This window comes from Peromyscus californicus, unplaced genomic scaffold (assembly GCF_007827085.1).
Source record: "Peromyscus californicus insignis strain IS unplaced genomic scaffold, ASM782708v3 Scaffold_4__1_contigs__length_199733344, whole genome shotgun sequence".
NCBI lineage: Eukaryota > Metazoa > Chordata > Mammalia > Rodentia > Cricetidae > Peromyscus > Peromyscus californicus.
Genome location: NW_026294562.1, coordinates 34,467,070 through 34,479,905, shown reverse-complemented (window position 1 = coordinate 34,479,905; position 12,836 = coordinate 34,467,070). Strand labels below are relative to the sequence as shown.

The 12,836-nt window shown below is 35.6% G+C and overlaps 1 protein-coding gene across 13 annotated transcripts in view; it reads right to left on the bottom strand.

Annotated features, from left to right (window-relative positions):
• The window catches only part of Rfx3 (regulatory factor X3), a 268,551-nt gene that overhangs the window by 169,119 nt on the left and 86,596 nt on the right, over positions 1-12,836 (bottom strand). For 5 of the 13 annotated variants that reach the window (XM_052713331.1, XM_052713330.1, XM_052713334.1 and 2 more), the window contains one exon: positions 5,513-5,571. The exons of the other annotated variants lie outside the window; for them this stretch is intronic. Coding sequence is in view for 1 of the 5 variants with exons in the window: in XM_052713325.1 (XP_052569285.1) it covers positions 5,513-5,571 (59 nt within the window). In the remaining 4 variants the exon portion in view is untranslated. The remainder of the gene's footprint in view (positions 1-5,512; positions 5,572-12,836) is intronic. 13 annotated transcript variants of the gene reach the window in all.

Sequence of the window (12,836 nt, the reverse complement as noted above, 5' to 3'; positions counted from 1 at the left end):
CATGTTAGCCTTAATCTAATTAATGGGAGAAACCTGTGCATCATCAGTTGTCTGTATTCACACAAGTAGCACAAGGTTAGAAGCGCCCAATTCTCTGTCCATTGTCTTGATTCATACCCTGGCTAGTCACCGCTGGTAGCCATGAGAATGAGGAAGGTATTGAACAATACCCTGGCTGGTCACCGCTGGCAGCCATGAGAATGAGGAAGGTATTGAACAATACCCTGGCTGGTCACCGCTGGCAGCCATGAGAATGAGGAAGGTATTGAACAATACCCTGGCTGGTCACCGCTGGCAGCCATGAGAATGAGGAAGGTATTGAACAATACCCTGGCTGGTCACCGCTGGCAGCCATGAGAATGAGGAAGGTATTGAACAATACCCTGGCTGGTCACCGCTGGCAGCCATGAGAATGAGGAAGGTATTGAACAATACCCTGGCTGGTCACCGCTGGCAGCCATGAGAATGAGGAAGGTATTGAACAATACCCTGGCTGGTCACCGCTGGGAGTCATGAGAATGAGGAAGATATTTAACAATGCCCTGGCTGGTCACTGCTGGTAGCCATGAGAATGAGGAAGATATTTAACAATCACAGCCTTAGTTTTCTCAACTACCAAGTTGAGAATCATGACATTGCCTTTGGCTTACAAATATGTCTGATGCTAAGTAAGAACTAATGAAATACCAACCACTATTAGTATCAGTCTATAATTACTTGAAGCTTGTGATCAAAAGGTAGCTTGAATTGTTTAAGTCAAAATAGGGTATAGCCGGGCGGTGGTGGCGCACACCTTTAATCCCAGCACTCGGGAGGCAGAGCCAGGCGGATCTCTGTGAGTTCAAGGCCAGCCTGGGCTACCAAGTGAGTTCCAGGAAAGGCGCAAAGCTACACAGAGAAACCCTGTCTTGAAAAACCAAAAAAAAAAAAAAAAAAAAAATAGGGTATAATCACAGAAAAATGGAAGCTATTTAACTAGTTTGAAAGTCAGTGTCAAAACAAAGAGTTACACTTTCTTTCCAAAGAGAGGACAATGAGTCAATGAAGACATCTGTATTTAATGGGCTGTTTTTGGATCAACCAAAAAATGTAGCAATCCAGCATTTCAAGCAATATGGAAGTTCCTGCTAGCTCTGTCCTGCTGCCTTTAACTACTCCTTCCTATGTGCCGCATTCAAATAGTACATCTTACAAAACAGAAAATTTATTTCTAAATTGGTTTTTAAATGGCTAAACAACAGCACCCAGCAATATAGCACCTGAACATTTTTATTTGGTATTAAAAAATAAAAATAAATGTGGAACATATTTATTTAGTAGGGTTTATCAGTATGCATATAAATGAATTTGTGAATAGAATATTAAATACGCTAGGTTATTCTAATAAACTGTTTTGAGTACTAAGTAGAAGGTCTTGTTAACTGCACATTTAATAACTGAAAGTTCACCCACAACCCTTCATAAGATATGAGGAAGTTCGTCACTGTGAAACAGGACAGCAAGGAGACAAACCATCAGAGAAAGCAAATGCATATGACCAGAAGCACAAGGGGTCCTGAGCTCATCACATGCTGCCATATACATTTCCCTAGAACTACACCAAACACAGCAATTAGCACTTAAAAGAGAAGGCCAGAAAAACACGGTGGAAGCATTGGTTAAATATGAATGGGATATTTGATGCTTTCACACAGCCTACTGATAAGACAGTAGGTGAACATTTAAACCCAGAACAAAAGAAGGAGATATATATATATATATATATATATATATATATATATATATGTGTGTGTGTGTGTGTGTGTGTGTGTGTGTGTGTGTATACAAGGACATAAACTTTAAAAACCTGAATAAAATAGTTTAAAAATGGCATCTTTTCTGTATTCTGTAACACACATACATGTACATATACATACATACATATATACATACACACACACACACACACACACACACACACACACACACACACATATATATATATATATATATAGAGAGAGAGAGAGAGAGAGAGAGACAATCACGAAATTAAACTAGAAAGGAGACCATAGCAATACGGTTGCATAAACAAGACCTAATAACAAAACACCACTTGACATGTCAACATGGATAAGGGAAGTTTCACAAAGTCCCACCTGTAGATGAGTAGCTAGAGGTAATTTATTGTTGCTGAGAGAGAAAATCAGTTTCTCCAGGAATGAGCCCCTGATAGGTCATCTAACCCCAACTACTTGGCCTTAAACACATGGACATATGAGCAACACTAAATGAACAAAACGATTGTGTATATGCACACATACATATGTATATATACATGTAACAATAATAATCAAAGAAGAGAGAAGTCATGAATTTGAGAGTGAGACAGAAATGATGTATGTACAGTACTCATGGCTTAAATCTTCAAAATATAACACATTTTCATTAAAAAGTAATAGAATATGTGTGATATGAAAGCAGAAGGAAAAACTATTGGCTAGAAAGATGGATGCAGGACAGTAGTGAGGGAGGGGAACAAGTAAGAATGAAGTATATATGAACATGCTGTAATTAAATCCATTACTTTACATATTATCTTAAAAATATAAAAAAATCAGCATGTTGGTTGTGATAGAGACTACAAGGACATAAACTTCTAAAACCTGAATAAAATAGTTTAAAATAGCATCTTTTCTGTATTCTGTAACACACACACACACACACACACACACACACACACACACACATCAAATGGCTTTTAAAACAAAACTTTAGACGTATCATATTTGCAACAAAGGGCAGTATATCTACAGCATTTACTGTACCATTCAGATCATAGCAAGGCTACAGCAGCTACATCTATGAACCTTTTAAGCTTGTGTGCAAACTAAGATGGCCAAGTGAACTGTGAGTATATCTGGCAATGCAATCATACATGAGAAACACTTGCTCTTTGTACTGGTGACAAAATAATCAAATAGAGACATGTGTCACTGACCCTGCGTATCTAAAAGCTCCCTTCTGAGGAAAGAAACAAGTTTCTACTGGGTAGAAGCTATAAATGCATAACTGTTCTGTCTAAATATACCAAAGACAAAAATTATTCTAATCAGAGCATGCACCAAATACTGAATCACATGTCTTGAACATTTACTGTTTCTCACACACAGAGCAAAAGCTTCTTAGCAGTCACTACAATGTCAGGCTTAATTCATCCTGCCAAGCTAGCTAGAGAGGACGTTAGGATGATGGGATAGATGTCCTCTAAAATTCCCTTACATTATATTATGTTCCTGCAAAAAACACGAAGTAAAATGTACCATCTCAAACCACTAACTTTATAGTTGCATGCTTACTGCATATCAGTATTTCATAAATATTTATTAATTAAAACATATTGCTGTTATAAATAACATATCCAAGGCAAAGTTCTTGTTTGGTATAAACTACCTAATTATAAAATTCTACCTTACTGGAAAATAAAATATAATTTATAATGATTATTTTTCTTTCTTTGTTCTGCTTTTCTTTTCTTTTCTTTTTTTTTTTTGTTGTTTTTGAAACAGGGTCTCTTATAGCCTAAGCTGATCTCAAACCAATTATGAAGCCCAAGCTAGACCTAAACTCCTGATCCTCCTGCCTCTATTTCAAATTCCTGGGATTTACAGATGTGTACCATGATACCTGTCAACTGCTTTATTGTCTGATGCAATTTCAATATTACCTAACAACAAAAGCAAACTGTCGATAAAGAAGAGTACAGCAAGCTCTGCTTCCAATGAAGATCACGTTAGACAACTGGGCCTTGCCATTGTTGTACAGGCCAGGAGGGACAAGTCACATAACTAGAGGTGGAATGAGAGGAAGTAAGGACTTCTGGGAGAGATGAAAAGCTACAGAGGGATGGTAAAGGTGATGGCACATGCAATACACACAAATAATCGGCCTTAACATTTATTTTTTACTTCTTCTCATTGAGGCTTAAAGAGCTACAAAGAAATTAACTTCACCTTTGTCTCCTGGGAACACACAATCCAGACACAACAGATCTGAAGTTGAAATATTATCTACACTAATCGAAACAAAATATATATTAAGCCATTTGTTGAATATACAGAGTCAAATACCCTCTCTCCTAGTACAAGTAAATATGGAAATAATTTACTTTAATGTTGTCAAAAATATATCAGGACTAGAATAAGTCTAATATGAGCATGTTAAAACAAAGTCAAAATTGCTGGACCATTCCCAAAGGCACACTATCTTTCAACTTCTGAGTCAAGTGTTTTGCACTAAAATAAAGTTTTGTTAATGGGTTAAATTTATGAGTTATCTTGCTTAAGTCATCTCCTTCAAGATCATTCATATAGACATCACAAAATCATTTTCAACCCCAAAGGCTTTTTGTAAATTTACATTAGAATAAACTCAATACACATTGGAAGACCAGATATACAACTTATCAATTCCAGTTGCCTAAAATTATTGCTTTTAAACAGGGCATGGTGGTACATGCCTACAGTCCCAAAACTCAGGCACTTGAGACAAGAGAATTGTACTTTGTTCAAGGATAGCTTGATCTAAATCATAAATACTAACCCACCTAGGGCTACTTAGCAAGACTCTTGCCTCAGAAAGCATACAAAATTTTTGTAATTATTATTTTTTATTATTTGCAACAAAACTTCACACATAGAAAAATTTACTATAAACCTAAAGTGTCAGCTTGAAAACTGATTTGAACTTTATGAAATCTTTGTTTTTCTTATGTTTGTTCGTCTGTGGATATATGCATGTGCTGTGTGCTGACCCAAGACACACTAAGCAACTCCTCTATCAGGGATCTAGATCCACAGCCCTAGATAGTTTTTATGAGGATTTTTCAAACTTGTAATGTTTTTGCTTCCTATCAACGATTTTGATAATATCAGTCCCAAATTCAATCAAATCAATAATGTAAGGAAATAAATAAATGTATTAGTCCAGTTCTCTTATTTCATTACATTGTCACATCCTTAACTTTCATAGGTCTAATCTTCCTTGTCTCATAACTATATTAGTCTCAAATTTTGACCCACTCTTTTAAACTTTTTAATATTTTATATGCCAGTCATCAAAACATTTCACTTGGATTACAGATTACAAAATAAATGTGGGTTCTAATTCTTGAACTGGTAGGGTAAAAACAGGAAATGCCATCTTTTTCTCAATCTAAAGAGATCAACTAAGGCCACACATTAATTTTGGGATGTGGTTTGTTTATCTCAAAAAAGATGGGGCAATGTGGACAATGTCATGAGGATAGCCTACTGCCCACCCACTTCCTTTCACTCTTGAACCGAATTCCAGGTACTGAATCAATCAAAGCCATTAGGAACACGAACACAGAACTTTTAATACCAGACTCTAAAGTTATCAGATGTGTAAGCACTGGGATTGATGTCGCTCATCATTTTAAATATTTCAGTAAAGAATTAGAGAGAAAAATTACAACTAAATATTGGTAAGAAAAGACTTAATTGGTCTCACTTACCACTTTGGGATTTTGAAAACCATTGCAGATTCCAGTCTACATTCCTCTGATAAAAATCTCTGAATAAAAAAGAAACAGGAGGCTGTCTTTTGGTGAACTTTAGGTGCAAAATTACTTCAAATTCATTTTCTAAAATACCATTTAAATGAAAAAAATTAAATATACAAGGTATATCCCTGAAAATCTTTAGCACAACAATTGCCTCAAATATTGGAAAGAATAATAAACATCAACAAATCAGAAATTCTAATACATAACTGAATGTCTTATCAATTGAGAAAGAAATTCTATATTCAGGTTTCATAATACAGAAGCAGAAGGTAGAAGCAATTTTTATACTCTGCAATTCATTTCTCATCTATAACTGGCATAGCTTCAAATATATACATATAGACACACACATTTATATATTGAATTTAGGCTGAATTTACCATGAACTTATACCATAAAAGAGATTTTAGGATAAACTTAACATAAAAATTACATGTAATGATCAGACTTTAAAGGCTTATTTTATGGAGTGATAGCCTTAGTCACAAACAGTGGTCCACGCCTGTTATCACAACATCTGGGTGATAAGAGATAAGAAAATCACCAAAAATTTTAATTCACTGGGCTACAGAGCAAGAACTTGCTTCAACAACAATAATAAATTATAATTTATAATATGGTTATATAAACTAGCAATATGCTCCCATAAGAAAACTTTTTAAAATGATACTCTATTGCCTATCAAAAACAAATAAAATAAAAACATAGTGAGATCAAACAGTAAAGAGCCATGAGATCCAAAGCAACTTCCATTTTATATCTACATGGTTCTGTATGGTTTATCTGATGGGTGCTTCCTATAATCTGAACTATAAAATTATTCTTAAATGAACCAACACATGCAGTATTTTTAAATACATAAATTAGAGAGAGTTGGTAGCTTCTTCATTGATACTTTAAAGTCCCTTACTATTTTCTTCAAGCTGGGCAAGGTGGCACATATCTTTAATCCCAGTACTTAATATAAATTTGAGGCCACCCTACTCTACATACATAGTTCCAGGCCAGCCAAGGCTATATAGTGAGACCTTGTCTCAAAATATTGTTTTCTTCATTATCATTGTAATGGTTATTAGCTATTTTTGGAAGTTTAATATTTTATATATATATATATATAGTCAAGTTATACTCAGGGCTTGCTAGGCTTGACATTTTCTTACTTACTTAAAATGGTACATTTTCAACCTAACTATTTTATATTCCCCGTATGTTCCTCTCTTGCTATAACTTCAATTATTATACATAACTGCAAAACTTCAGATGTATCTATTCAGTTCCCTGAATCAGTCACTGCTCATTTCCTGCAAGCTTTTATCCCTACATTCTTCAGAAGGATGTATATGAAATCAGCTTTTCCTTAATATCTTATTGGAGGTGGTAAAACAAAAACATTTTGATTATTGCTCATTCTAGTTAGAATTTTTTCACTTATTTTAATTATTTCATTTTTACACCTATGATTTTCTACCTGCTCCTTTATTAATATCACAATTACCCTATTGTGTGCTTGAATGTTTTTGGCTTTAAGTCTTTGCATAGGTGTCTGCACATGAACTTTTGTCCACTAAGATCAACATCAATGCCATGTCGATCTTCACTTCTATTTACTTTTTCTCTTACCAAAGGCTACACTTTCCTTTGACATCTCTAGAATAGTTTTTTTTTTTAAATCATAGATTGAACATTGTAGTAATAAAATGTAGGTAACTTAAATTCGATTTATGTTCCTTTAGAGAGTAACAGTCTTTGCTCTCAACCAGTAAAATCATCAGCTAAACAATTAGAACTGATTTGTATGTTGCTGGGATGGGTTTGAGAAAGGTCCAGTGTATTTATCAAACTCTTCCAGTTTGGCAGGTTAAAATCTATCTCTCCTCCAAATTTTGTTGATACCTAGTTTAAATTTTCTTAGGGTAAAGAGAAAGTGAGCTGTACACCAGGATGCTGCTGTGGTTTGAATGGATGGCCTACAAATTTCAGAGCTGAAAATGGTAAAAGGCAATATGATGGGATTAATAGGCAACCAACTGATGAGGACTCTCATGATTCTGATTATGGACTTTATGAGAATGGATTCATAAATAAGGAAGGTCCCTGCTATCTTCTGCCATGTGAAGATACAGAATCCTTCTCCTCCAGAAGTAGGAGCATTCAAGGTACCATCTTGTGGGTAAGAATAGACTTAACCAGACAACTGAATCAGATGGTACCTACATCTCAGACTTTTCAGAAAACACAACTTTATTTAAATAAAATTCAGTTCCTTATGAATTTTAGCCTTGGGTATTTTCTTATAGTAGCAAAAACAGACTAAGGCAGGGGTCCTTGCAATAAAATTATGAAAAACATGACTCTCAACTGGATTGCTAGAATGTTACAAATATCCTCTCTATGGTGCTTGGTACAGAGCTTCAAAGTCCATTAGGAACTTTCAACACAGATGTAACCATTCTCAGAGCCCTAGAAGATTCTCCAGTAAGATCATCCAATCTCAATGGCACACATGCAGACCAACACTCAGTCAAAGAATTCAAGCAAACACCTGTGAGAATTCAGAACCTGGTTTTGTGTATCTCTTTTTTTCCACATTCTTACTCCAGACTTCAGCCCTCTTCAGAGCTCTAATATCTGATCTCTGCCTTCTCAGCTAGAAGACTCCACAGTTTCTGCTACCATGCTCAGTCCTTGTCACACAGTCAGGACATTGATGTTAAACAGAAAACCAGAGTAAATGTGAGGTTTTCTTACAAATGTCTTCCTATACAACTTCCTGTCCAACTCTTGAAGAAGGTACCTCAAAATTAGGACAATTTGAAATTCTGTGGCAAGGGGATTCCAATACCAGTAACAGAAATTATTCTCCACACTGCTTTAAACTGTCCTTTTTCTTGTTATTTCAATTCATAGCTCTCTTCTCTCCTAGTACCCAGTTTGGATATTTTGAATCTGGGTTAAATACATATAAAATGCTTTTTTAAAACTGTATATTAGCTGGGCATGGCATTGCAAGCCTTATCCTAACATTCAGAAGCCAGAGGAGAGAGCATTTCTGGTTCCAGGGCCAGCCTTGCTATATGTTCAGATCCAAGGTTATAAAACAAAAACAAAAATAAACCCAAAATCTTAAAACTTTAAATATCATCATCATGATGATGAAAATTTTTATTGTAAGTCGTGTAGTTTCTAACATGAATAGAACTGTCTTCAATAGAACTTTCAGCATGTCAGTGCTGACAGAACTTTTCATAACCCAGAAGACATACGTAAAATACCATCAGAGGCTTCTGCCCATCTGCCTTCACATCCTTCCTTCTTGAACTCTACCTTCCTATTTTTCATTCAAGTCAAACGAAAATAGATAATTCAATTTTTCAGAATTCTCCTCTTGCCAATTCTAGCATCGATTTGTTCTCTTGTTAAGTATAAATGTCTTTATATTTATATTTAAAATTTATAGAAACCTCTCTCTCTCCAGGGAATCATGAGAGATTTAAATGAGAAATTAGTATAAAGATAAGCACCTTTATATTTTAAAAACATTTTCATAAAATTGATAATCTCGCAAATAAAAACATATTTGCTGAGCATAGATTTCTCAACTGACAGATATTAGATATACTAATTCAAACAAATGCTTAGACATACCTAAGGCCTAGGGCATAGGGCCTAGGACCATAGTTGTTTTACGGGTCCATAACACCTTCTAAATTATCTTAAAGTGTGAAGAATAATTGAAAATTAAGTATTACATCTGATGTTAATAATACACCATCAAAGCCATAAAACCTAATTATGTGTTTGTAGTCTGCATAGGTAGATACAATTGGTAAGTGTTCTCAGAGTTACTAGGAACCTCACGCTTTCACTATACCTGGCTGATTCTAGAATATGAGACCCCAGGAATTTCCCACTAGGAGAGGTAGGCATTCTTTCCTATAGGTACTATCCAAGAAAACAATCTACCCTTAATGCTTCACATGTGTGTGCATGCATGCGCATGTGCACACACACACACACACACACACACACACACACACACACTTTTTGTACTCACAGAAACTTCATTCACTTTTGAAGTACTCATGTGAGCCAACATTTGGAAAATATTGGGCAAGCAGTACTCTGGGTAACCATACATCTCCAGATGCTTTCACTGAACTTGTTATCTCGGAGTCCTCAATCTGTTTGAAGCAGTCTAGAAAGCCACAAGTTCCTGTCTAGGTGACAGCTTCCAACCACAGCCACATGCAGAGAGAAGATATAATCACTCTGAAAACCCACAAAGTTCCCAACCTTAGCTGAATTAGATTTTTAGATCTTTTCGGGTTCTCTTAATTATTTATCATTCTATGTTGCTCAAAGAGGGATTTCTTAGCTTCAAATCACCACAGCTTCTTAAAAAGAAAAATACTCAGTGTTTTAAATGACCAATAATTTTTTTTTACAAAGGAACATTGAGACAACAATGTTTACAACCACATCAAAGAAAAAAGTGATCTGATGTAAGCTTGAAATGTTGCAAGGATTGTACGCCTCTAACCATGAACCACCTATAAATCTACGCCCTTGCTTATGTACAATGTAGTCAGTTTAATCAGAAGTACTATGTCTTCATTCCAGCTCCACTCCTGCTACACTCTCATTGGCCAATGACTTTGCCTAAGTTTAGTCTCCTAGGGACACATATAAGTAAATAGATAAGCCACTGCAATTCACAAAAGACAATTACCATATTAAATGACAAAGTAGCCTGAGAAGAACTGGGATATTTTAAAAAATAAAATAAATTATTTCAATGTGGGAGCAGACACTTACAGTGCCAGTTAATTGATTGGGTGGGACAGGAAAATTGTTTGACTACATGAGTTTGATGCTACCAGACTAGGAAATATAGTGAGAAACTGTCTATAAAAATTTTTTTCTTTAAAAATAAGCAAGATAAGTATATATTATTTCCATTTTTTATTTCATTATGATAGTCATAATATTCTTAAATTTCATAAGCTTGATCTCCACTACCATACCTATATCATCTTTGACTCATTCTTTTCAATGTTTCAATGTTTTATATGCCAGTCTTCCAAGTATTTCACTTGGATTACATATGGGAAGGTAAAAATGTGTTACATCACTACTTTTCAGGGAAGTTCAAACACTGACTGGACCTTAAAGCTGCTCATAATCAATAAGGTCAAGTCCATTTCTTCATGCATGCCGGGACATCTGTTTATGCTCTACAGGGGGCAGCACGACAGTGCAGTAAAGGCCCAAACAGTAAGTACCTGAGGCTCTGTGGACACAAATGTCTCTAGGCAAATAATTCCTATCTGCTGTGAAAGCAGTCACATATAAGTTGTAAACAAATGGGGATGAGTAACACATGGATGAGAAAATACACGTTTGCTATAAGTTGGTCATTAAACAATGTGTGTGAATATATATATATACATTCATATTTATATACACACATATAACTACTTAAACATATCCACATTAATACATACATATAATTTTTGTTTTTAAGTAGTAAATATTTTTAGGTGCTAGGGATCAAACCCAGGGTCTCATGATTGCTAGGCATGTATGCTTCCATTGAGCCCCATCCCCAGTAAACAAAAATTATTTTTTTTCAAATACTATTTTCAAATAGTATTTTTTAAAATACAATTTCAAAGAGGGCTGAGAAGATGTCTCAGCAGTTAGGAGCAGTTGCTCAGAGGACCTGGGTTCATTTCCCAAAACCTACATACTGGCTTATAACGACCTCTAAGTTCAGATCAAGGATCTCCGATGCCCTCTCTGGTTCCAAGGGAACCAGGCATGCACATGGTACACATATATACATACAGGCACTCATGTCCATAGGAATAACTCTTCAAACATTTGTCTAAAATAATGAGCTAACAGCTGAATTCCCAACCCAAAACCATAAACCACTTCTGCTCTAAAACACTGCTTCTCAATCTACAAAATGCACATTAATTACATGGTGCTCTTAATGGAGATTCTGATTCAATAGGATCAGGTGAGGTCTAAGAATTTGAAATTCCACTAGTCTCCCACATGACTAAAATTCAAAGAACTGAGGAAATGACTCAGCAGTTACAAGGAAATGCTTCTCTTGCAGAGGCCCTGTCTTCAGTTCCTAGAACCCACATACGATAGCACACAACCACCTATACCATGAGCTTCAGGATGCCTGCTACCCTCTTCTAACAGCTCTCACGTGCACATTCCCCACAGAGACATATATGCATACACATGGTTTAACAAACTCTTTTTTTTTTATTTAGTTGAACCTCAGCACAGGATGTTTTGGATAGCAGAAATTTGATAAAGTCTATGTGAAGAGGTCTCCTATCTATTTGATAGCCATGGTTAAAATTGTCTAATACATAATAAAGTGCTAAATAAATTTTTCTGTAAGTGAACACATAAATAAACAAGGGAAAAGCTTTGAATAAAGTGCTAAGTTCTTTCTTGTAACATTATGATGTTATCCTGTATGGGCTTATCATTCAAAGGCTCATCTTAACATTAAGCTTACTGAAAATAAGAGTGCCTTTAACATTCATTACACATTTTCTTCTATTACTCAAAAGACACACACACACACTATATATATATATATATATATATATATATATATATATATATATATATATATATATAACTTTTAGGAATTAAAAAAATCATTCAAATTACTCTTCTATGTTCATCCACATTGATTATCTTTGGGGTGGGTGGGGATGAGAATAGAAGGGAACAGGTGTGGGGGATGAAGAGAGAGAGAGTATGGGGAGAGACGAATGGAATTGGAGGTCATGGCAGGGGGCACTGAGGAAACCTAATGCAGTCAAAACTCCCTGGAACCTATGAAGATAGGGTGATGCCATCGAGGACTCCTAGTAATGGGAGATACTGAGTCTAACCTTCCATCTTCTGTAACCAGGCAAGGCTGTCAGTGATGGGACCTACAATCTGTCCTGCCTGCAAGATGTGCTGGGGTAATGGTGGCCCAGAACTTGTGGGAGTGGCCAACCAATGACTGGTCTAATTTGAGGTCCATGACACAAGAGGGAGCCCATGCTCCAGACACTTTCTGGATTGCCAGGAACTAGGGGCTGGATAGCCCAGAAACCTACATTAGAACCAAACAGGACTAGCAAAAATAAAAATAAAAAACAAAACAGTGAAATGATTCCTAATGATGTTATGCTATACTCAAAGATCAGTGCCTAAACCAGTGGTCATCAGAGAGACTTCAGCTGAT